Source organism: Symphodus melops, assembly GCF_947650265.1.
Source record: "Symphodus melops genome assembly, chromosome: 4".
Classification (NCBI taxonomy): Eukaryota; Metazoa; Chordata; class Actinopteri; order Labriformes; family Labridae; genus Symphodus; species Symphodus melops.
This window is the reverse complement of record NC_136694.1, coordinates 23,802,466-23,828,722: the sequence shown is the minus strand read 5'-3', so window position 1 is coordinate 23,828,722 and position 26,257 is coordinate 23,802,466. Positions and strand designations below refer to the sequence as shown.

Here is a 26,257-nt window from a genome sequence, read left to right as displayed (position 1 = left end):
TCATTTATTTTAGAGAAAAGGATTTGTCCTTGTACATAAATGAACAGAGGTATTATTTCACAAGTTAAACACCAAGTTTTAAGCTTTTTTTGAACATACCCTTGATGTAAAGCCGACCACAGAGAAGAGAAGAAACATGTCCGTTTGGAAGTAATTCTATTTCTTTATTTCATACTTCATGTCAAGATATCTTTTAGTCATACGAAGTTATGCCCCGTAACAGAAGAACGTGTTTAAAGAACAAAGAAACGTGTGGCTCACAAAATAAAGGCATTCTCTCATAGTATTCTTTACAAAGTAATCTTACAACAAAGAACAATGTCTCAAGATGAAACAGCAGAGTACGATAAATCAAAGTTCATCACTACATTTGACTTTAACCTAACTGGGACAGAGGAAAATAAAAGGAAAGAAAAGATCTGTACAAACAAATACAGTTTAGCTCCTGAGATACTCCGTGGGACTGACTCACTGCTCCAAATCCATACCATGACATCACAAGCACCAAAGTGGCCTCCCTTTTTTGGTAAATTCAAATAAAATGTAAAGACCCTTTAAAAAAAAAAAAAAAAAAAAAAAAAGCACTGATGCAAACATCGCCATGTACGAAGATTTGGAGCAACTTCTGACCCTGCCGTACACACCTGGTGACGTCAACAAGTGCCAAACATGAAACTGCAAACCTTTATAAAATCTTAACTGCATCTTCCTGCGCTTACTTCATCCAATCACCGTCACGTCTCTAGTTTCTGCTCTTTGAAAAAGTATTACCATCAAAAACAGAAGTGAATAGAATGAAGCTCTTGTTAAAGTAGATATGATGTGGAGTAAGTGTATATTTATCTCTTCATGGTGAGGACAATTACAGACAAACATTTCTCTCTCTCTCTCTCTCTCTTTTTTTTTTTTTTGCCACTGAAAACTTTGGTGATGCAGAAACATCTTAAAGTACCTGAACACTTCACTTTGATATTGCTTTGACAAAATATGCTGTACAACACTCACTGACGTCACAACCGTTTGACAATCACGCATATGAAAAAACCTGACAAGAAGTTGGCGAGCAAATATGTGTGTGTACAGAAAAGCTGCAGAGATGACTCGTACATAATCGAGTGTCAGATTTTGCAAAGACAGATGCTTTGTGGCTGGTACTGTTACTTGTGAACACATTTCCCACTGCTTTTTAACGTTTTGTTTTTTTACATAACCAAGTGAGAATATTGTTCTGAGGGGGAGGCGTCTTTACATCTCACTTCTTTAATCTCTTTTTCTCACATGCCTCCTTTTCAAAACTTCCTCCCCGCAGACAGAGATAAACTCAGATCAAGCGTCAGTTTTTTCCCCCCCCCGCCCTCCATGGATCCAAGATTGAGGGTTTTTTTGGACGAAGGCAAACACGTTTCCATCTGTTAGGGAGATCTGTTCATCCAATGGATGCATTCGAGTCCTTCTGTTCTGTGCCAAAGCCAAAGTCCCAGTTGACATATCACTCAGACAGTCATCCATAATCTGTCCTTTTTTTCTCTGCCAAAGAGTATGATGAAAAATCTGTTATCCTAAGTTAACCCACACAGAGTCCCCTCTCTTGCTGATTCAGTTCTTCCCTATAAAGTACGAGGATCGTTGACGTGTCCACCGTTCAAGTCCTTCACCTTGCTAGTGTCCGTTTGTCTCGGCGGCCGATGCCGGGGTGGAGGGAGTGGAGGAGCGGGAGGCAACAGAAGCCTTGTCTCCACCAGGACTGGAGACTGAGGGCACCCTGTCGGGGACCTTGACCCCGGTAAGACCGATAGAAGACACCCCAGCTGGTGCTGCCGCTGTTGCCACGGCAGCCGTCCTGCTTGCAGTGATGGCAGAGACTGGTTTGGGCTGAGCCTGAAGTCCTGGGCTGCAGATGAGGTGATGCCTCTCCCAGTCTTTGTGCTGACAGAAGGAGCCACAGTAGCGTGCCGCGTTGCAACCGCTGCACGTCTCGCTGGCTTTGCGACCACAATTCCAGCAACACTGAAAAAAAGAGCGAGAGACGTCAGTAAGTTTTCAAAAGAATGTAGGAAAGTGGTGTCTTTCATACGGATATTGGCCTTTTTCTTTGTCTTTTAAAACACAAGTCCAAACAAGCTGTGAACTTAATATTTTTGTTTTAAACCTCAACAGAAATGTAGCGACATTGTCTTCAGTCGTGTTCCACGCATGACTAATTCAAGTCCAATATTAATTCTCCTATCATCCTCCAAGGCCTGAGGGAGATATCAAGCTTTTGAGCCGCTAATTGCTCCACTATGTCTTTGTTCATCTTGTGTTTGGTGCTGGATGAATCGCTAACAGCTATGGAGGTTTTAAGATTTTTTATTTTTTATTTTTTTTTAAATCAAAAACCGACATCTGTGAGACTATTAAGAGTGAACCAAAGAGGCAAGGCGCAAGCCAGTAAAACAATACAGTGATCTAAAGACGACACACAGCTTAAAAGAGCTGAATGATATGTGTTATTTGTGGGTTTATCACAGTGAGTTACCTTCACTGTAACTCAGTAATTAGCACCTTTAATATCTACTTTACAAGTATGAAGCTTAAAGATCCAGATCCAAAAGATACACCTACTCTATGTTTCTGCTACTTAATTAAATTTCAATGTAAAACACAGTGATTTGAGCTTATTTCAAACCCACTTTAAGCATACACATGCTAGTCTCGTTAGCTTTTAATATGCTGTTAATATAAACATTTCCTATAAGCAGCTTCTTAGTATGAATGTGTGCATATATTTGGAAGCCACGATAAGGTTTAATGTGTTCAAAACTAGTTTTGCAACATTTGACGGAGGTTTTCTTTTTTTTTTTTTGCATCTTTGCTCACCTCACTGGAATCCTCCTGTTCATTGATGACCAGGATTGCGTCCTCTTGAGCCTTCCTCTTCGCCTCGGCCACAGTCTTCTCCATCTTAGCCCTCTCGGCGGCGATCATCTCAAAAGCCTTCTGTTCAGCTTCTGCTACAGCTTTCTGCACTTCGTCCATGGCCTGACGCTTCACCTCGTTCACCGCCTCTTCTAAACACCAAGGGAGGGGGGAAAATAATGTGATGGTGTTCTTTGTAACTTGGTTGCTAAAAAAAAAAAAAAAAAAGCTCCCTAAATAAGAGGTTATTATATCCTGATTCTTACCAGCTTTCTTCCAGATTTCGTCTGTAACGTATGCTGAGCCTGGCCGTGGAGCAAAGTCTCGCTGAGAGTCTGCAGGGAAGCAGAGACAGAAGGGATTAGCACCTGCCAGGGCTTATTAAGATATTAAGATGATTAATTGTTAAAATAATGGTTGACTCTGTGCGGATTGACGGTTACATCAACATAACAGGTGCTCAAAGAAAGAAACAAAGGCCACAGAGGGAGGCAGCAATAATATCTTTGTCATGTCCTCTTTTGTTTTGCCTGGGATGCGCACAACTCCGCATATCTAGGCCACACGACCACCGTAATTGTTGTTTATCGGAGTCTTGGACTGATCCGAGATCTGACAGCTTTAGAAAGGAATGTGTTTGGCTTGGAGGGAATTGCAGACCAACAAGCTGTGTCAACATTCTGTCTGTTCCCTCGAATCTCTCTCTCTCTGCATCTCAATTCATTTCTCTTTCTCTGTAACACTGCCACCTGGCTCATCTCCTCTTTTCTCCGTCTCTTATATTCTCCGTCTTACTTCCTATTTCGCTCTTTTTGTCCCCCTTCATTTACATCCTCTCTCTTCAACCAAGCGCTTCATACACCATCTCCGTGGTGCCTTTTCCAACCCCCACTACACTCGTCCTCAGCCTGAGCAAGCAGGCAGGCTTCCCGACTGGGGGCCCAGATGGTGCTCTGGCGAGTCAGCCAGATATGAGTCTCTGAGCCTGCAGGACGGCAGGACAGCCCTTCTGTGGCCGATATGGCTGAGGCCGGTCCTGGCACCTGTCTGTGACTATGGACCAGCAGGAGGACGGCAAGGCTGGCGCTCAGAGAGGACTGTGCCAGTACACAGCAGACTGAGGGACTCACTGTGGATGGACTAATGTGCATGCAACTTGGCTGCACTTCTATATATGGCCACTAGGTGGTGTATAGAGAGTGAAACAGAGACGCTGTCATTGATGCTTTGAAAACCTTTTAGTATACTTTAAGTGTACTTTCGGATTTACAATCATCCCTGTTAGGGTTCGTCTTTTTTTTACAAATTGAAAATCACTGTTTTTATTTCCTGAAGTTTTTTTTTATCTCAATTTATACAAATGTGACATTTGTTTATTTTTCTTTCAAATCTTCACTTAGAAATAATTCTGGATGATATAAGAACCTCAAAAATAATCCCCCCCATAAAATCCGCATTATGTTTCAGCGGTATCTTGACAAAGTTTGCCATAAAAGGATCAAGGGGGTAAATACTTCTTTAAGGACCTTTGGTATGTTCATTGATGTTTCTAATAAAGAATATTCACATCGATTACAGCCGTGATAAATGGACATTCATTAATTGTATTCAAAGTAGGGTCCAGCCTCTAAAGCTCAAACCATAGCGCATACGCTATAGCTCAAACCATGCTGTTTATTTTAAACATGCACACGTTCAGAAATGCATGTCTCAAAACTGATCACCCTGCGAGATACTACGAGATAGTACTACTGGGGACAATCAGCTTTTAGTAATTATGTGAATTGTCCCTTCTGACTTTATGTTTTGGCTCCATCCCCGTGTTCATGAAGCAATCTTCTCTTGCGGAAAAACAACACCCACCAATCACAGAAATGGCAACTGGAGTGTTTGGTTTCTGCGGTGCACCGACATTACTGAATTAGAAATAGCGGTACCAACCCGGCTCTCCAGAGTGGGGGCTGTGGGTCTTGGAGAAGGGAGCCGAGCCCGAGCCTCCTTTGCGTGGGTCTTCCTGCTCGCTGGAACGCCGCCTCCAGTAGTTGAGCTCCTCCCGGTCTGACTCCTGGCATCGTCTGAGCACGCTCACTGACCGCCGCGTCTTCTCCACCATGTCCACAATGCAGTTCAACACCTATAGAGAGAGAGGTCACATTACATATATGGCAGGAATCTATCCACTTTCAGAAGCGTTTAAAAATTCCTCCACAACATGAAAACTACTTTTTGAAGTGTTCCATTCAGATGTGATGTGTTTATGTCTTTGCTTTCAACTGATGAGATGTGAAAACATCTTTAGGAGAAGACCCCAGTAAGAAAAAAATTCCACTTTACATTCTTTCTATATCACAAGTCATTAGCAGTGAGGGTGTCTGTCTGCAGCCTTACATGGTCCAGATGCCTCCATTCATCAGCCCACTCTCGGTCTGTCAGTCTGTGGTCCACCGGCTCCTCGCGGTAGCCCCCGTTAGTGCCTGATTAAAACACACACAAGACAGACCACAGGCCAACGTGATTAACATTCTTCTTAATATGCAAGACAAGCTACAAGTGACAGTAAGTGAGTGAAAGGTGTGTGTGTGTGTGTGTGTGTGTCTGTGTGTGTGTTTGATCTGTCGCTTATCTGTGCTTCAAATATCACCTCTACTTTAAACTCTGAGACACTGAAGCTTCATTATTTTACCGCAAGATATCCTGGGATTAGCATCAGTATTTTGCTCACATAGCAAACAAGACGTGGCTTTAAAAAAAAAAAAAATCAAAACCACACCTTTCCACATTTTGAATTTAAAGTGACAGAAATGAAGAGAAGTAAATGGCGGATGAGAATCTCGATGGATTTAAGGATTGCGACTGAGAAAAGGTGGGGTGAAAGCGAAAAGTAGAAGCCTGTGTGATGCAAACCAGATTTCCAGCACCACAGCCTGCACACATCTGGAAGTCAGCTGTCAACTACACACACACACACACACTAACCAAAACTTTGCACCTCCCCTCCTGGAGCTCACAGCATTCCAGTAGGGAGACACTCAGGCTGAGTGGAGTGGCTCCACTTCTAAACACAACCAGCCGCTCTGACACTAACTGTGGACCATTACAATCACACACTCTCACACAGACACACACACACACACACACACACACAATAATTAACTAAACTTTCTGATTCTAATTCAGTTATTACTCAACACTATGACTGAAGCAATATCTAATTGTATATTTAATGGTTTTCACACACCCGACTGTGCTCATGAGAGGCCAGAGATGCCCTGATGCACGTCACTCCCACACATAAACAACAAACACACTGAATGAAAAGAGTCAGCAAACCACAGTCTCTTAAAATTGAGAAATAAACAGCCAAGAAGAGGACACAAGCACACTGGTAGTCCTGCTGAAGAGAATAATGACTCCCTCATGCAAGCACACACACACACACACACACGCGCGCGCACGCACACACACTCACACTAGCCTTCCCCTCGACCTCTTCCCTACTCCTGGTTCTCATCAGTGTTCATCAGTTCAAAGCCATGAGTGTGTGTGGACTGATGTGTTTATGTGTGTGTGTGTGCGACTATGAGTTAAGTGGCGGCAGGCGGGCGGGAGGCTGTCAGACAAGGGACTAAAGCCTCGTAAACACAGCACCTCTACCATGAACATATCAAGGTGTGTTTCTGTTCACGTGTGTGTGTGTGTGTGTGTGTGTGTGTGTGTGTGTGTGTGTGTCTGTGAGCTACTGCTGTTTCCACTGTGTGCTGACAAGCCCCCAGATGGAGGGTAGATATACACCAGAGTAGATCCTACCCTGCCTGCCTGGACAGTATGGCTCTGTTTATACACACACACACAGACAGACTCTAGAGATATACGGCTACGGCTACACAAACACACAGACCACCCGTTATCAGAATATATATATATGTGAGTCAGTGTTTTCTTCCAAGTGGGTTCAGTTCTTTATGAATCAGTAACTTGAGAGTCGTTTCAACTGCAGGGAGTTTTCTCAGAAATTAGGATCATTTAGAGAAAACTCTGGTTTATCACATCAGGGACCAGGGAATTAATGAAGCTCTGTGGACACTTCTCAACCACCAAAAAAAAGTCCCTGATTTAGTCTTTGGGCTTGAAACCAGTTCATTGGCTGTATCAGTGACTTTATAAAAAGAAAAAAATAAAGAAAAGCTAGCAAATAGATAAAGTTCATGTGGTTCATATTATGCTTCACCTACCAGGGAGTCTTGGTCTGTCTTTGAGTTCCCGGATCTCCAGCACGCGTTGGCTGTGCTCGCGGTGTAGGATGTGCGGGGCTGCGATATCATCCAGGGCGTAGTGCTGCAACGGTGGTGGGGTCGGGTGAAGCTGGGTGCTAAGGGGCAGAGGGTGGGCGGGGCTGTGTCGGGGAGCAGGGCTGATGGTGCAGATTCGTTTGGCTGCAGGCTCCAAGGCTGCTGGGGGACGTTCGTGAAAACCATTCTCTTTCCCTCTGAAGAAGGAAGGAGACGAGCATGGTTATAAAATGAGCAGAAATGTGAACGCTCCATCTGTGTTGCTTTTATGTGTTGGTTGGAATTCCCAACCTGTTGGGGCTGTGTCTCTTGGTGGCAGGCTCCGGGGGCTCCATCAGCAGCTCAGAGGAGTCTGGGGAAGAGGCCAACGTGGTGCTGAGCAGGAGGTGCTCATGCTGCGACAGGTACTGGGCTGGGGTCTGCTTGGCTGCCCTTGCACAGTGCAGGAGTTCCCTCTGCAGAAGGGGAAGGTTTGCCTGGACGGAAAGAGAAAGAAAAAGACTTGTGAATTTTTGTGTTTTATTTTTAAGAAAAGTCTCAAAATGGGGAAGAAAAAAATCAAGACAAAAAAAAATATCAACAATCCTGATATAGGACTTTTACAACAGGATACATAGCAGAGTCATATGGAGAGAGAAAAAGGCACCATGCAGCCTTTTAAGTGAAAAAGTGAGAACCTGTTGAACCCTATAACAGGGCTATTTCGGGCTAAGAAAGAGTGAATATCTGCCTGTGTGGGTAGACACTTTCCTGTGAGAAACAACATTTAAGGGGGGGCATTGACTCCATCAGGTCTGGCTGTAAGGCTCCATTTAGCTCTTGAAGTTGGTCTGTGGCTGCCTCCGATGTTGGCTGTGGCATCCCGAGCTCAAATAAAAACGGCTGAGTTTTCTACGCTGCTGCTGAGGTTGGTCACTGACCACTTACACACAACCACAAGCACAATACGTCAATCCCAGCGTCTGTTATGGAGGCTTATAAAACTAAAAAACACTTCGAAACAAATGATTCATAGGCTCAACTTCACATTCAGCTGTGGTCTGCTTCTCTTTTTTAATATTTATCTGCAACTGTCTCCGTTCTATCTTTCCATCTCGCTTTTGTTCCCTGCATTTCCCTAATGAGGAACAGACTGTGGCGTGTTTGCAATTACAGCACTTCCTCCCTCCCTCAACCAGAGGGACCAAATAAACAACCATACCGTTCACATTTTGTGACCTCTTCCTCGCTTTTTGGCAATCTAAAAGATCCTATCCCCTCAAATCTGACCTATTCTGCCCTGTCACCACGAGCACAGAATCTATGGCACTGTGCTGAACAGAGATTCTGACACTATCGCTTTTTATTTGTCAACTCTGTACAACATCCCTATAGATCTCCCATGCTCCTCTGAGTCCCCTCTTTCCCTGGGGCCCCAGCTTGGGAACACATGTGCTGTGTTTCAGTCGAGCTCTCTGGGGTTCAGCGGGGCGGATGCTAGATTGGCGGCGCCTTGGCAGCTGAATGCTCTTTTTAAACGGGACAGCGGCTCCATATGGCGCACTGGAGCCCATAAAAAGGGAAGGGAGCGCTTTATAGGCATGTTTCACACTTCCGAGTTCCCACTTTTCCCTCTCTCCTCTTCACCCAGCTCTCTCTCTTTTCCACTTCCTCACCCTCTGCCTTCGTCCCATCTGTCTTTCTCTTTGTGAAGACTACTTTACAGAAGTTTGAATAAAGTTTTTGGGACCCCACCCCCCTTGTAATAAATTTCTCGTAGGAGGGGAACAGAGGTTTCTTGTCTCAGCACTCTCTCGACAGACAGATGGACGGGCTCCAAAGGTGAGTAAGAGGTAAGCGTGGAAAAAGAGTTGAAGATTTTAACTTGCCGAAAGTTACAATGCCGCAACCCACTGAAGATTTATTGGATGCTTTACTAAGAGGAGCTCCTAAAAAGAATACTCTTTGCTGACTCCCCTGGCTACAAAGAGCTCAGGAGGCTGTTTAACACGCACACTCATCTGTTGCTTGTCAAGTCAACATGCAAATCTTGATAGTTCCTTTGAAGAGCAGAGAGGTCGTTTATTCGATTAGAAACCTACACAGATCCCTATTTATAGACAACAGCAGTGTGTCCTGGAAACACAAAGTGTAATCAATCTATTACTTTTCCAGCATGACGCATAAACTGGAATATGATTGTCTGCAGATTATTTAGGGTCATGTTCAAGTCAAGAACCCGCTCTTTATCGCCTGTTATTATGAGATTAATAATGTAGCATGGAGGAAAACCTCAGCTGGGAGAGGAGAAATGAGCAAGGATAAATGATTCTAACAGAAACAGGCGTAGCATTGGGTGTAATGTCCAACACTCAAATGAGAAGGGGAAAAATATGCTGCAATAAAAAAAAAAAAAAAGAAAGAATCCAGTAGAATAATGCAATGCACATATATAGAATCAGAGAAAGAGAGGACATTGGCGTTTACCTTGAGGAAAGGAATAACAAAGGGCCGTAAGGGGAAGTTTGTGGCCTCCTGAAGACGAGAATGAAACTCTTCAATGGTGACTGTTGAATTCTAGGAGACAGAGACCGGAGACGATCAGGAGAGCAATGATCACAGATACAGTGCCAGATGTCGATAAGTCTTGAAAAAATGAGACCGAGATTTAGCAGATGAACTTACAACGAGGGCAAGAACAAGGCTTCGGACGCTGTCTCCGATCTCAGGAGAGATGTCGTTCCCAAACTGCTGCAGCGTGGTTAGGAAGCGCTTCAGCTTGCTCAGTTGGCGAGCCCCACAGGTGGCTGGCAGCTGCTGGTTTGCCAGCGACGAGGATGAGGAAGACGAAGGTCCGTTGCTGTAGCGCTGCGGCGGAGATGGCACTGCGTTCAGAGTTGGTGGGGAATGGTGATTCCCGTTTGTTACTAGAGAGGAAAGGAGAGATTATAGAAATAAATAAAGATTGTTCAGTACAAGATATCCAGAGAGCATGTGTTGAATACCGGTTTAAGCAGTAATTAGTCTAAATAAACTCAAAGTAAATGAAACAAAAAAAAAGTAATAGAGTATTACTTAAAATACAATAAACACATAACAAGGAGTTTTAGAATAATTCTTACATGCTGTGGTGGAGAAGGAGGCCGGACGAGGGCCACTGGGATTGACGGAAGGCAGGGGAGGCATTGTGGAGCTGGAGCTGCTACTGGGGGCTGATCTGGAATGAGTCTTAGCATCCACAGGAGAACCGGGCATGGCAGGGGTCTTCTTCTCTCTACTGTCTGCAGAGAAAAAGAAGTAGAGAGGTCAGCTGGGGGTCAAGAACCAGTGTGTTAAGGTATTCTAATTCTAATAATTAAAACCAGGTCTTAGTTGTTGTTAAATATGAGCATGTTTTGCTTTGATTAAGTCTAGTCAGCTTCTTCACTTTATATCAAATAATTAGCTCAGGCTCAAATGCATAAAATAACTACTAATAAACAATGCAATTTAACTCACTTAAGCATCCGCAATCTCAAATAAACAAGCAAAGACCAGTCTTACATTCCCCATCAGCTAAGTGGTTTAAATCAATGCAAAGGCTTTAGGTCTATAACCACAAAAGGAAACTAAATGCCCACCCCGCGGCCCACTTCACAACACAACACATACTGCCAGGGAATCACCCACCCTGCCAACCCCCCTTTAAAAGAGCCAGATGTCTAAAGTTTAGCCGCTTTCTCCCAAACTATTCAGATCAATAACAGAAGAAATGCTCAAGAAGCCCATTGTGTGGGAGAAGAATGCCCCCTCATTGAGCTCTCCCCTCAAACGGGTTGGAGGGGGGCGTTTGAAAAAAAAGAAAAGACGAGACAGAGAGAGAAAGCGATGAGGTTATTTCACGCTTTACTAACAAGGTCGGCAATCTTTTGAATGTTAAACGCAACTTCTCAATATGCTATGGCCACTGAATGAGACCACCAGATAAGGGGTATGGAAAGAGTGAAATGAGGGGTGTGGTGGTGGGGAGATGTGGGATCAGACACCGCCTTTGTCTCCCAGAGATCCATGAAGACCGGGACCCGTCTCCATTTAGAGTGGATCAGATCTTTCTAACTGCTTTAGGAATGGACGATTAATAGACAAGCATGGTCCCACAGGTCATGGGTCAGCAGAGAGCAGCTTTTTAAATGTGGATTCATGGTTTTAGGGCTTTGGCTTCAATGGCACCCTTTATATCTTTTTCACAGCTATGAACTCTGAATGGCCTTGAGCCACAGGGTTCCAGTTTATAAAGGCTTTAAGTTTGAAGGTTTAAGCTGTCAGTACGTATTTCAAGGGAACTCAGAAGGAGGAATTCCCCATATTCACATGGCAGCCTTTGACGTCTGATGTTAACCTCTGGGATGGAGCTTTACATATTGGTGTGGTACTGTAGTGTTTCAGGCTCCAAATCTTAGCAGTACAATGAGAAAGAGCCATTAACTGGCTTCTAAACGATCAGCAGAATAGACCTCTTAGCAATAAAAGCTAACTTCAGCATGCAACTACTTTTTCTATTCAAAGTGTCGACTTTGGGAGAAAAGCATAGGCTTTCTCAATTATGATATAGGCAAACACTACTTGGTCATGATTCATTTAAATTGGAAGTGGTTGAATGCTAACGTATCATGCAACAACAGGAGGCTAATATTAGCTCACAAGAGGTTGAATGCTAAATTACTATCAAACTGTGGTGTTATCTTGTGGTTGAATGCTAATGTACGGAACATTATAAAACTGTAATATTAACTTGTAAGAGGTTAAATCTTCATATAGCTTTGTTAAAAGGTCAACTTTGCTTGTAAGTAGTTGAATGCTAATGTTAGCTAATGTTTAACTATGGCTAATCTGTTTTCCCAGCAGTTTTAATGATAAATGTTCCTCCTTCTCACTCAACGACATTTAGGTAGAATATCCATGATAGTGATATCCAAGGAAAATGAAGTTTTTAACCTATTGTTAATTAAACCTTTTGACCAAATAATAAGCATTTCGGATTACTTAAACAGAAAGATTTAAAGAAATGAAGTAATTAAAAATGTAGACACGTCATTTAGCCTTTTTTGTCATCCATTGCGCTTTGTCGATCCGCTCTGTGAAACTCATCTGTCATGTCTGCAACTCATTATACAGATGTGACTGTTCTCCCTCCTGTTTTGCCTTCAACTTCATCCCTCTCTTTTTCGCTCTCATTCCTCCTCAGCTTTGTGGCCTGCCTGCCATCTCTCCACCTGTTCACCCACACAGGGGGCAGGAAGGAGGGATCGAAGCAGACATTTGGACCGTCATACCCACCATACAAGCAGCCTGCCAGGGAACCGCAGGAAGCAGTCTTCAGCATACGAAAAAAAACAAAAAAAAAACATGCACGCACGCACGCATGCACACACACACACCAGTTCCAAAGAGTCACACACTCCAACCGTATGGCCAGGAAATTAGACTGACATCTCAATAACAGAATCAGCATGGCATATGGCCTTAATGTCAACACTGTTGCCATGTAAACAAGTTCATACAGCCAAGAGCTAGGATTTGGGCTTTCAAAGTGTGTTATACAGTAGTGCTGCATGGAAATGTATTCACAAGAACTTGTTAACACATTATCAACAGTTCTTCATTGGCAGTGAACTGTTATTAGGCGTCCAAATTGACTGTCATGCTTGTAAAGTCTTTTGTATGTCTATTGTGTTTGACAGACAGGTCTACATGAGGCAAAAACATGCTATACATATGACATTAAGTCACAGCTGTGCTCATACAATCTTAAGATGTGACAGTGTATGTTAGATGTGCCAGAGGTAACATCCAAAACAGGAGACATCAGGTGTGTGCATGTAGTGCTGACAGCCCACAGAGAATTGCCTCTGCTTGTCAATTAGACAGCGAGCATAGCTGGATGACTTCATCTGGCTTGCAAGCACCTGAGTCCACCATATATAGTCACAGGGGAGGCAGCTGTCACTGCAACAGCAAAACACACACACACACACACACACAGAGTGAACAAATGGTCTGATGTTAACTCAGGTGAATATTGGCTTAAAGGAGGATGTGGGCTGTTTGTCTGGTCTAAATGCCACCTGTCCTTAATGCTTTAATGGAACAAAGGTACACAAAGCTCCACAACACATGTCAACAGGATTAAAGGAAAATGCCACGATGCATAGGCAACACTTTAAAGTGAATTGGCATGTGAGCAACAATAAGTACTGAATAATCAAAAGAGCAAAGTGGTTCATCTGCTTAAAAAAAAAACTTGATTGCTAAAAGTTAAGATAAGAATAATAAGAATGCTGTTCATAAAGTTCTCTGTCCTTCTCTCATTTATTCTCAAACACATGATGTAGATAATACGGTTTATAGTCCTGTTATTTACTTGAGCTCATTTATTTACTTTTTAAAACTGTTGTCATTATGGGGATGGAAAGGTAATTTACATCTGTGGTGATCTGTTGTTGCTAGCCAGGTGTTCCTTGTTTGTTCAGCTTCAGGTGACGCTCGTCTGCATTTAAACGTTCAATCAGCTTTAATTGCCTCTCCAACTCTGCAGGCAATGATTCAGGATAAGGGACCGAGAAAAAGAGAGATTTTAGGTTACTCCCTTACTGAATGCAATCTATGTACGGATGAAATTGGAAGCAACTCCTTGCGAAAGCGAGGATGGATAACCTACTTTGAGACTGCACAAATTAATGACACTTGACTTGATATGTAAATAAATGTGTTTGGTGTCAAGGCTTATTGGGCTCGTGTTTTAACTCTGAGGTTTAAACTCTCTGGCAGCTGTGAGGCATGTGTGTGCAAGTGTGAGTGGAAATGGTTGTACACAGCTATCTCTGTCCTGTCGCTGCAGATGAGGTGAGAGAAGATGTAACGCAGACCGGACTGATTTATCAGCAAGCCAAAAGACAAATGAGAAAATGAGAGCATGTGCAATGCTACAACGATGTGGTTTCAGAGCAGACACACACGCACACACACACTGAACACAGACATGTCCATATGCAGTATGGCGAACTGAAACAACAGATAATAAAGGGAACAGTGAAAAATGACAGAATTTTTTTTTTTTAAATAAGTAAGAAAAAAGATGATAAAAGGGCTAGCCTATAGCTTAATGAAAACACTGGAACTATGCTAGCCATGTACGATAGCTTGGATATTTATTTTGAATGCAAAAGAAACCATGAAAAGAATAGCAAAATTCAGGGTTCAGAAGGCTAGCTTACACTTTGTAGCTTCCTCTGTTTTGCTACCTTTAAACCAAATCAAAAACTGGATTTGTGAGAGTTATTTGAACAGCTAGCTAACAGCTAGCACATGGTGCAATAAAGGGAACTGATGTGAGTGTGTCTTTACTTATCTTTAAGTGGTTGGGTTTATCAGCATTTTTGCTGCTGGCTCAACCTGTATTTAGGCTTAATTATTCCTTCAGAAAATCATTATTATTATTATTATTGTATTATTGACGCATTTTCGCTAAAATAAAACAGCTGTGTCAAGTGGAGCTTCATTTGGTTTATTACCACCCACACACATTTTTATACTAAGACAAAAGGGCTACGAGCTGATTTTGAACAGAAAACAAGCCATAGACATGATAATCATCTGCACAGGAATAGCACTGTAGTAAAAAATAATACTAGGCCTTAAACATAGAATGGTTAGACACAGGCCTTAAGGGTGTTAAATAATAATGAAGTGAAACTGATCAAAACATTGAAGAGTTGTCTTTCAGCTCAGGGCGGAAAAAAAGGCATAAGCTAACAGCTCCCTTAGCACCAATGCAACTGACGGGCACTTCTTTCTCCTCCTCCTCCTCCTCCTCCTCCTCCTGTACCATATGGATCTAATCGGCCAAGAGCTGGCCAGCTGGGACCTCCAACAGTCACCTGTGAGGGAGGAGGAGGAGGGGTGCAGAAGGGACTGCTAGAGCCTACTCTGCTAAGCCAAGGCAGTCCCCTCCTCCACCTACACACACACACAAACACAAACAAGTCTCTGCCTTGCTGCTGAGGAAAGGAGGGGTGTGGGGGGGAGGCACGAGGCGGCTGAATGCAAGCGAGTGGACTTAAATGCCGCAGAGACAAAGGCTGCACCTGGTCCCCGTCCGTCCACGCACACCACCACAATACAGCACACATCTGTTCCTCTATCGTTCGCTTCCTTCTGACCTCCACCCACATACACGCAGACAACACACACACACACACACACACACACTGCAAGGACAAGTACTAACACTACATCCACTTATAAAGCTGATAATTTGACAGTGCATGGTCTCTCTCTGTGTCAAAGTGTTGTTATAACCTCAAAGTTAAACAACAGGTTCAAGGACTATTTAAGAGGCTTTTTTTCTGGTGTCATGTTTCTGAAAATCACAGAAACCCCTTCCCTTTGCATATTTTAATCAACTTTGTTTAAATTATTGCTCTCTAGGGACCCACGCCTCCTTACAGTTGCCACCATTAACCAAACATATAGGATACTTTTAACACCACTTTTTGGCAGTATAATCCTTCACATTTTACAACGCCTTAAATATGGTAAGTTTGTATTAAAAAGGGTAAAAAAAAACCTAAATTGCTTTTAAATAAGGTTCTATAATAGACAGAGAACTGAATTCAGGGAGTGCAAAAGTGTTAAACAAGCATTGACAGGAATAAAAAATTAGTTGGCAAATAAGAGGCGCCAGAGGTGGAGAAGAAGTAATGCCTCCAAGGAGGGAAGGATGGAGGGAGGGAGGGAATAACAAGGATAGAAAATACTGTTTTCATTTGAAAAAGACAAGTCAAGTTGTCAGACTCAGAGCCAGGCTGTTTTTCTTGGCTCTCATTACCACCTTCCAGCCCTGTAGACTACATATTTGGACAAAACCCAATGTCAACACACTGCTCCTCATGCTGCTAGGGAGAGGAGAAATGGAGAGGTGGCAAGGTTTGACAGTAAGGGGGACGAAAGATGTGTATGTACATCAAAAGACGTCAAAGAAGGAGGAGGGACACCTATGGGGGAAATAAAATGTAAGTGGAAGTATAGAAACAAGACTTTAAAAAAGTTATGGCAGAGACGTTTCCCTGAGACTGAGGGATGGTGAGAAATGCCCTCATCTTACCCCCTTGCACAGTCAGATGATTACAATAACACTGCTATAATCCAGCATGCCACAAGAAAGAAAAAAAAAGACCCAGGGATGGAAATGTACTTAGTGGCAGAGCGAGAGAGAAGGCGAAAAAAAAAAAGAGGAGGCAGACAGCAACGTCCATAAAAAGTAAGAATGAGCAGTAAAAACGAAGCAAAGTGATGCAGGACGCAAAGGAGGAGGGGAGGGAGGAAGAGGAGGATTGGCAGAGACGGGACGGGGAGATCGGACAGTGTCCACGTGTACAAGAGGTCAGTGTGAGGGGAATAAACTAAAGTTAGTGACTTTAAAAACAGTCAGAAATACTGAATCTTTGCGCGTTTCAAAACGTTTGGGAGCTGAGAACGTTTTCAGTGTGTTTGCAAGGACGCAGTACTGGAACATCACAATCTACAAGCTTGTGATCCGATATCTGTCAAATATGATTAGAAAGTAAGAGGAATTTAAGGAGTAGAATGGTATTCCTTACACATAAACATGCATGCAGCCACTGTTGCAAGTTGTGTTGTCACTGGGTCGAGTGAGTGTGCGTTATTCATTCCACAAACTTTATTAAACACAGACATACATGCCTGAGTCGCACACAGCTGGGCCACAAGAGCTGGAAGTGGGTGTGTGTCATCATCTGTGTGTGTGTGTGTGTGTGTGATGGCCCCATTTACCAGGTGTTGCATTTGTCATCGGCAGCGTGGAGAGAGCACACTCATCCCAGAAGTAACACACACACCTGTGAAATGGCCTGCCTGAGGCACATAAACACCAACACACCCACACACAAATCAACTGTGACATAACACGGACAGTTCAAAACTGTCAATCATGACCCCGAACCACAACACACACACACACACTCAGATATCACTCACTGACTCTCTCACACAAGCTTCCCTTCTCCAGGCCAGTAGATTATCTGCCTATCTGGTTACAACCCTTCTCACCTCTCCGGAACAAATTGGTTAGCCTGCCCGTCAATCATCGTGAGCCCGGCGAGGCTTTAAAACCAAGACTGTGAAGTGAAACACGCTCAGATGTGGCATTAATTGAAAGAAGGCAGCATTAAAATAAAGTGTTTCATTATTTTCTTTTCCCAAACCTCGATACATAAATCATCATGTTTCGGGAGGATTAAAACTGGCTGGCTGTTTTAAATTACCAACTCAGAGAATAGTATCAACCGGCATCCAGGGAACATATTGTTTTCCCTCAGCTCTGTCCTTGACATAAATATGCAGGCCAGGCACACTGTGAACTTGTAAGTTAAGGTAGTCCATAAAAGAAAATACGAGCTCTGGACACAAGAAAACAAAGTGCACATTAAGATCGGCCTGTTACAGACCAGGTGTCAGAGGCTTGAACAGCCAAATGGCCCGGGATCAGGTCCAACCAGATGTTGCTATCAACACGAGCCAGGCTGCAGATATTTACACAGCCTCTTTTGACCCAGACTTCGAGCGCTGATGTTTTGTTTCATCTCAAGAGCTTAACTTTTACATTTCACTGACATATAGTTAGAGTTGGTTGACAGTTAACATTACAGTTGATGGAGGCACACGCGTGTTTTTGGAGAGCTTAGCTTTGAAAATGAGAGTTAAATTGTTGTTTTATTCCCCCCTGGACAATGCCGTTTTCTCATTTCTATGATCATGTTTCGAAGCACACCGAATGTGTGTCACAACACCAAGCACTTGGCAAAAATAAAACCACTAACCCTCCTACTTACTGAATTGTAGGACAACAAAGACATTATATTTACCCCAAGCATGGTCTTCACAGATGACTAATCTCCCACCCTCAGGTTTTTTCGGGGGTGCAGAGAATAAAAGCTGAGTCGTAGGTAAAGTATGGCCCATAGAGTCCATAAACAGAGCTCAGCCCCAGCTGTAAACGAAAGCTCGGCACCACAGCCGCTGAGAAAGACAGATAAGTAAAACAAAGAGGCCAGCTGTGCTCATAACAATGAGGGGAACGAGAACGAGATAGCTGCGGAGGATGAGCGTGTGTTTGTGATCGTGTGGGTAGGAGCGTGTTTTGATGAGTGTTATTGTGTTTGCATGGTGTATTGGTTTGAGAGAACATATGTTTAAGAACACAGTGTCTCTGTTAGGTCTCAGTACACAGTTGTTCTTGAAAGTGTTAGCGTATCTGTTTAAGTTTTAAGTCCCAGCAAACCTGGTGATAATAGGCTGGAAGGTTTTATGTTCTTGGATAAGTGAAAATACACACATTTTTTGGTTAACACTGTCTCAAAAAGAGACAGCAATAAAGGAGTAAAGCAGAAAATAATGATAATTTAACCAGAGAAGCAGTGCCACCCATTACTTGTCCACCCATGAATCCAACACAACACAAGTATATGCTGTTTCTGTATTCGGCTGAGCGTCTCTTTGCCTTTGAGGGTTTTGCTTTTGGAAAAATACCAGTCTTTCCACAAGTAAATGCTTTATATCCCAACTCTCAGTATTCATGATTTCTCTTTGTCCGTGTCCCCTTATTGCTGATGCACCAGAAAACGTAGTTAAAGATTCCCTTACAACGCGTTTGTAAGTTTAACATTTAAGCGTGTAATCCTGAAGTTTCCCTAGTGCTGGCAAATACACAGAATCAACACAGTCTGTACTGCTGAGCTCCACGTAGAAAGTAAAGTATTTGACCCAACAAGCTCAGGCTGACAGAGAGCCTGTAAGTTCCCAGAAATGACCGGTTTGACTCAAATGTTAGCTTGCAGGTTAAAGCCTTATTTCTCTATTGTTGGGTCAATAAATCACTAAAATGCTAACAGACACATAAACAACATCAGCCATAAGCTAATATTGACAATGTGTTGGATGAGTAAGTATTACACTGTTTGCCTGTCTATTAGCATGAATGTTCGGTCTGAAAGCCTGTTGAACCTTTTAATATTGAAACTTTTTTCTTCGATTTCATGTCTTTTTCTCCCCTTTATTTATTTATGTTTGTGCCTACTCTAAATTCAAAACTTCCACATTTGTATTTATTCACTTCATTTGTTCAATTGAGATCCCTTCACAGTCTCTTAAGCATGTGCTGCCATTCTTCCTTCTCAGACCGCACCATCATAGAAGATAATGGACTTCTCTTGGTTCACTGAGCAAGAGTCTCAGACCAGCAAAGGGTCACTAGACCCAAAGAAGAGACCCCTGACTCATGCACTTAGCACAGGGTGCCCCAGTGTCAATGGTTTTGCAAGGGACAGCGCAGGTGGTTCAATGCTCATTGACACAGATATGTCTGCACACTTACACAAAACCAGAGCCGTTCGCACCGTCTGGAGACATTCCCCCTGCTGAAACAATCTTTCAGAGTGCGACTTTTAGTGACTGAGCGTTTTTTTTCCTGTGGATTAAATTGCCTAACTCTTTTATGTCCACACACACAAACATGAGTGAAACACACAACCTCTCATTGAGTCCCAGGGGCCAGATATCACAGTCTTCACCACTAGAACTAATAGAGCACTTCCTGCATTGAAGCAGCTGCTCTGTTCTGTGTGAATGTGAGCGTTGGTGAAAAAAAAAAAGGAGGCTATTCTGTGAATGAATTCTTTAGATTATAGCACACTGTAGCAGGGGTCACGGTGGTCTGTTTCTGTATTTATTAGTAGGGAAACTCACAGCTGGGAGTGTGCTCGGAGAGATAAAAGAGCTACAAGACAGGCAACCTTGTACTTCAGGAGACACAATGTCTACAGGACACCTGGTACACATATGCAAACACACTCACTGCCTTAGACTCAACCTGCACTTACCCAGCGTGTCATCAAAGATGACGAAACCGCAAGACTAAAACAGCAACTGTTCATTAAGTATGAATGGATTTAGGGGGACTTTTATGAATAAAATAGACTAAAATGTCACATCGTTGAACAAACACTCACAAACACAGATGCAGAACAGAGCACGCTGTCAGGAGATTGACAGTGTCCAGCAGACCATTGAGGGGTCTCTGCAGTGAGATTGTGCAGCCGACTGTTTGTCTCTCCTATCTCCCTGATGGACTGGATTGGCCTGGCCTGGTTTGACACTAGCCAGGTCTCTATTTTTTTCTTCTCTCCCTCACACACCTCCTTCTTCTCCCACACAAACACAAAAAACATTTTCTCCATGCTTTGGAAAAAGAAAAATTACACACACAAATGTCTCCTGGAGCAGTGTAACTTTAGTCACATTTACAAAATATCAATGGTGCAATAATGTGACATTTGCCCTCTGTTGGGATCCACATTCCCACTGATATCTGAGTTGTATAACATGTAGGCACAGCATGAAAGATCGACCCAGCAGTTCCCCTCCTCTTCCCCATATGTCTGGGGAAACTGTCCAACAGATGCACACCCTTTACCTACTTTCTTCTGCTCTGCTGGCCATGTGAAAAAAAAAACTGATTAAAAAATGACAGCTGACAGAGACAAGCCCCTTTGCCAATAACACGGCAGGTCGCAGTTTGTGATAAACACACAAGTATTACTCCTGAATACATTTTTAAAAAAGCAGGAATCAAAATCTTCGCAGGTAGAGTCAAGTTTTCTTTTGCCACAAGTGGAAACAGATGGGACGGGATCAGGGAGAGTTGAAAAAGAAAGAAACAACAGAAGGCTTCATTTCTTTTGGCTGCTTGAGCAAGGAATGTAGCTTTTGTGCCGACTAAAGAACATTTTTAACCCCTAAATTCTAATTTGTCGAATTGACACAGCATCCTTTTGAAAAAAAAAAAAAAAGAAAAGTTAAATCTGCCAGTTTTGTAGCCAAATGATGCCAAACGCTCAAAGTTGCCAGATCATTTGATTTGTTTGAAAAGAGCATACATGGAGCCAAATAATCAGAAGAAAATGACAATTTCTCTGTAATGCATATTAACAAAATTAACTTGACTCAAGCTAAAGTCTCCCAAGTAACACGTACTTTTGAGTCCATATGGCATATGGAAGTAGACAGACAAACTCATCCCTCCTTCCTCAGAGGACAAGGATGAAGAGATAAAGAGGAGAGGATGAGGCACCATCTGTACAGTACAGAGCTGCTCTGGGAATTAGGATGAAACACACGCACGCACACACTAAAAGAACCGTGCAGTTTGCAACAGCAGACACACTCACACACGGACATAAATGACCACAAGTTATCCACAAAGAATCAACATTGATGCTTCAGAGCTTCTCTCCCCTACCTCCACTCTAGTAGAGTCCACTCTTCAGTCCTTTGAGAAAAAAGTCAGCTGCACCGGTGCGGGTCTGCTTTCTTATCCTTTCCTTTTTGTCTCTTTCGGTGACTCCACGCCTTCATATGTCAGGCATGTGTTTGCATTCCCACATATGTGAGCTCCAGTGTGGCGAAGGCCAGAGCCAGAGACACAGATGGCACCCAGATGGAGACAGACACTCGAGCGGACCAGCACTACAACGCTGCACTGCACACACTATCTCTTCTCGTTGCTCTCTGCCTGTGTCCTCACTCTCCCTCTTTCCTTCGTGTGAACCTTTCTCTACCTCTCTTACTGTGTGCTTCACTCAATCTGACTCCGATCCTCTACTTATTTTCTTTAACTCTCTCGGTGAAATTGCTTCCTCTCCGTCGCTTGCGCTCTCAGGCTCTGAACCTCCCACCCTCCTCCTGATCGCTCGCTCTCTCTCTCTCTCTCTTACTCTCTCTCTCTCTCTTTCTCTGTAGCTCCTCCCCTGTTTTCCCACACACTCTCCTTTCCTCTGTTTTCACGGGCCGGGTGCTCCGCCTACGTCACAACTCCCCCCCCCCCCCCCCCCTCCCCCTCGCCCTTCTCCTCACCCATTCCCCCCATGGATCCCAGCCAATCATCCACTGCTGACTGGCTCTATTCAACCTGCATTCACCGGCGATGGCCCTTGCAATTAACATAACTAATTGCTTTGGCACCTAAAGGCTAAACAAGAAGCCGAGCCAAGGGGGGGAAATAAAAAAAAACCGGTGTGTTCGTGTGTGTGTTCATCTGCATGTGTGTGTGAAGGCAGGAGGGGGGTCCTTCAAGAAAAGTTGGGATCTCCATTTAAAATGTTTTTTTATACCAACTTCCCCCCTTCTCTCCCTCCACAAGGTCTTTCATCGATAGCCTCTTTTGTCTCAGCTCCTTAATGCAGCCGCCTCGCGAGCAGACCCATCAGGGGGACACTTGAAAAACATGAATGAGTTATTCTTCTCGCCTCTCCTGCACTCATGTCGTCAGAGCTCTGTCTTCACTGAGTTAAACTTAAATCACGGTCTGATTTATGCCTCATGCACAAGTGCTGCTGCAGAGACAATGCATGGTTCAGATAATGGAGCCTATGTGGCTGAGAATGGGCGGTCTGCAACCTTTATTTACCCCCCGGTCTTTGATTCCCTTCATCAGTTTACTCTGAGAAACGTGCAGCTCATGTTGCTAAGTTCATTCTGAGTCTGGGGTTAGCAAGACATTAATCTGCTTTTAATTAGAGGACTGACAATAGATCAACGTGAAAGATTCCACGCACTTGGCTAAGTCAACAAACAAGCAAATAAATGCTGTCGGGTAAACACAAGCAGTTCATTAAAAGTAGGTGGCGCCCCTTCTCTTTGCAATGATGCACAATTGTAAACAGCACTGAATATTTTAAGGTGTAATCCTCTCATAATTGGTGCCTTTTCTGGTAAATTCCACTCTAATTGGCTGTCTAATTGATCCAAAGTATTCCCAAAAAGGCCAAATGTGGTATTGTGTATTCTATGGCTTGTAAATAATAACATTTAAGCATATAATCACCCATAATAACCTCGATCTCCCCTCCTCCCTCCTATATTCAGGGTGCATCTGGTCAGCCAGCAGGCTCCCAGGCAGGGCCAGGTGGTTGTGAGAGAGGAGCAGAGGGTGGGGGGAGGAAAAAAGGACGAGATGGAGGAAGTCCTTGCATCTGAAGCTACTGTAACCAGAATGCTATTATGGCACATTGGAGGTGGTGAGCTGAAAACGACACCACTAAATGGACAAAGGCTACAATCAGACTCAGATTTAGCGCCAGGTGTGATGACGCATGTGGCAGAGGAGCAAGCATGCTCAGACACATCTATCAATTTCTTATTAGTGGGCTGTTAAATCATTTAACTCCAGTTATACTTTAACATCAGCCAACATCTAAGATGAATAATGTCAAAAACGTTACTGTGAACGCTGAGGATATGAGATTCATTATTTGAGAAAACAACAGGAGCAGGATTTCTTATCATGAGATAGATTCTTTAATGACTAGTTCTGTTGTTTAATTTTGAGCAGATTTGTCATCAATATGACATAATCAACTTTTCACATTTTAATTTTAGGTCTTAAATCTGTCAAAAATGAACCCAATGGCTAAAGGACACCTTCAAGTTGCCAACCTCACATAGTAAATGAAGAAACAACTATTTTGTCTGTGATGGAACTATCATTTATAGCACTTTAAGACCTGCTTCAGCATTAAAAAAAAAAAAAACTAGTTCAGCTGATGCAGTTCTTTTACTGAGGAAAATTGGATGTTAGGAGGTTCTTGTCCAAATTAGTAAGCTTGTGCAAAAATTAATCGTCACTGAAAGGTCGATTATACATCAGGATTGAAAAAGATAAAAGTTCTGCTACCACTTCAATCACCGTTATAAAGTCATGTAGTCACACTGGCTCCTTTAATCAAATGAGAGACCAGAAGTTGGTCTAAACCAGACCTCACGTAAATGTTTCAGTGTCTGCTAAGCCTTTAAACGCTTTAATCTGTTACTTCTGGGCTTCCTGAACTGTTAACAATGTGTCTCTATAACCTCAAGCATCACGAACCCACCACTGCAGACCCCCCCCCCCCCCCCCCCCCCCCCCCCCCCAGGCAGTGCAGTGTTGAATCGGAATCTCTGCTTTCACATGGAGGAAATATGAGAAGCTGGATGTCTCCGTGATTGGGAATAAAATCACAGAAGTAGTTGTTGTGTGACGGCTAAATAAAGAGGATACAGGGAGGCATTGGTGTTGCAAAAGAAACAATTTCATATGTGATTACCTTTAAAGTCAGAGTGAGAAGTTCTACATGTTTCAACATGTGTATACACTGGACTCTATATGCTACACCTATCGTCCTTGTAATGGAAAGTTGGCCTGCTGCTCTATGGCTTCCTTTTACAGTTACCAATATGCAGCTGTTTGCCATTGTGTGTGTGTGTGTGTGTGTGTGTGTGTGTGTGCGCGCATATGTCTGTGAGAAACAGGACAAGAGAGAGACAGAGTCTGCGGCATCTGTTTCTGTTCACACGCTCCCTCGCCAAACTTCCCTTTTTAGAAAAAGTAAACAGTACTTTTCATAAGAGAGGACAGAAAAAGGAGAGGAGGAAAAAAGAGATTCTTAGACATGATGATAGAGTAAGCAAGAAATGGATCACTGACAGGAAATATGTAAATGTCACTTAAACTACAAGGGTTTAAGTTCATAAATTAGATGTTCCCCAATTCAAGATATCATTAAGCTCTAGCTAAAAGACGTTCTCTAAAATAATGCTAAACATTTTTTTTAAAATGCAAGTTGAATTAAAAGTTGTCTCAGCTAACTGATGTGATTTGTAGCTGACCCTTAACTCCATCCAATCATCTTTGACACAGTCCCTTCTCACACCTGAATCACTGGATGCACAAGAAAAAAAGAGTTTTGATAGCACTATTATCATGACAATTGATGCTGATGCAGTTATCTCTGCCATTCAAAAGAGGTAGACGGGCTAATGGCTATCACCCATTATACTGAACTGCTAATCCACCCACAGTAAGGCTTTCACACCAAACAGCAAACAAAAACAACAACATCAAGGGGCTCTGATGTGGGCATGTTGCAACAGGTAAAGATGAGTCAGTTAAGGTTTAGCAAATTCAAACATACAATAGTCAATTCATACTTTTTGGAGCTGAATTTTAAAGTTCTAGAAAGTCAAACAACTCAGCGGATGACAGACTCATATTAGCTCAATAATACAAGGCTAACGCTAAGATGCTATATGTACATGCAAATATTTGACTGGTCAACAGACAGGTTTTTGAAAACACACCCACGCTAACGTTGAATTGCTTCACCACCATTCTGATTCTCCCAACAGACACAACAAATTGTGATAAACATTTCCTCAGCAGAGTTGTAGTGCAGCTAACATAAAGAAGAAGAAGAAATTGTTCGGAACTGAAGAAGATTTGGGGGGCAACAGTCCTGTCAACACATCCATGCGGGGCCCATGTGGGTCAGATATGGGCTGGTGAATGGGCCCCATCTGGGCGGCCCAGCTGGGTCCCGGTTAATTTTGTCCAGGGGTTCCATGGTGGCCCCATGTGGGCAAGCCCAGATGGGCTCAAGGTGGGCATTACATGGGCCCTAGCTTAGACCCACATGGGCAACCCAGGTTTCTCCCATCTGAGGCCCCTCAAACTAGCTGGGCCCCATGTGGGCTTATTATGGGTCCCTGATGGTACCCATAAGGGTAGTAACCATTATTATTACTTTTTTTTTTTTATTTAACAACAGACAAAGATGAGACCTCGAATTAGTCATTTTCCACCTCATAGTCCTTGTTGAGGTGTTGCCTGTGTTGCGATTCACTGAATATTTGGACCAAGACGCACGACTCAGAGACAGCTTGATCAGTTTTAACAATAATTTTAGTAAACACGATGAAGTGACAACGAGTGGAAGGAATGTGCAAAAGTCCCAGTTAGTCCATGAACGGTGCAGCAATGTAAATCCTAGTGACAGTCCCGGTGAAATCCAAAATCCCCAAAGTGTGCGGTGAATACAGATGAGACGAACAGCAGATGACAGGTCGACGGAGGAGCAGGTGACGTCTTGCAGGGAAGAGAGAGTCGGCTTATATGCGGACACTGACTGACGATGAGCTGCACCTGGAAACCACACCTGCTGCAA

The 26,257-nt window shown here is 43.2% G+C and overlaps 1 protein-coding gene across 1 annotated transcript; it reads right to left on the bottom strand.

Annotated features, from left to right (window-relative positions):
- Positions 1-575: 575 nt before the first annotated feature.
- Positions 576-22,016, bottom strand: cbfa2t2 (CBFA2/RUNX1 partner transcriptional co-repressor 2). The gene is made up of 11 exons (XM_079341083.1): positions 21,520-22,016; positions 10,289-10,447; positions 9,852-10,093; positions 9,654-9,743; positions 7,479-7,663; positions 7,131-7,384; positions 5,287-5,372; positions 4,840-5,032; positions 3,165-3,233; positions 2,860-3,050; positions 576-2,007 (listed from the first exon to the last, which is right to left on the bottom strand). The coding sequence occupies exons 2-11, from the start codon at positions 10,419-10,421 to the stop codon at positions 1,660-1,662; spliced, it is 1,791 nt and encodes a 596-aa protein (XP_079197209.1). The 5' UTR covers positions 10,422-10,447; positions 21,520-22,016; the 3' UTR covers positions 576-1,659.
- Positions 22,017-26,257: the final 4,241 nt, after the last annotated feature.

Excerpts from the sequence above, each read along its gene's own strand:
- cbfa2t2 (XM_079341083.1), bottom strand. The coding sequence starts at position 10,421 with ATGCCCGGTTCTCCTGTGGATGCTAAGACTCATTCCAGATCAGCCCCC. Across the intron at positions 7,664-9,653 it reads TTGTTATTCCTTTCCTCAAG|GCAAACCTTCCCCTTCTGCA; the intron begins GTAAACGCCAAT and ends CTTTCCGTCCAG. Across the intron at positions 3,234-4,839 it reads CCCCCACTCTGGAGAGCCGG|ACTCTCAGCGAGACTTTGCT; the intron begins GTTGGTACCGCT and ends GCTTCCCTGCAG.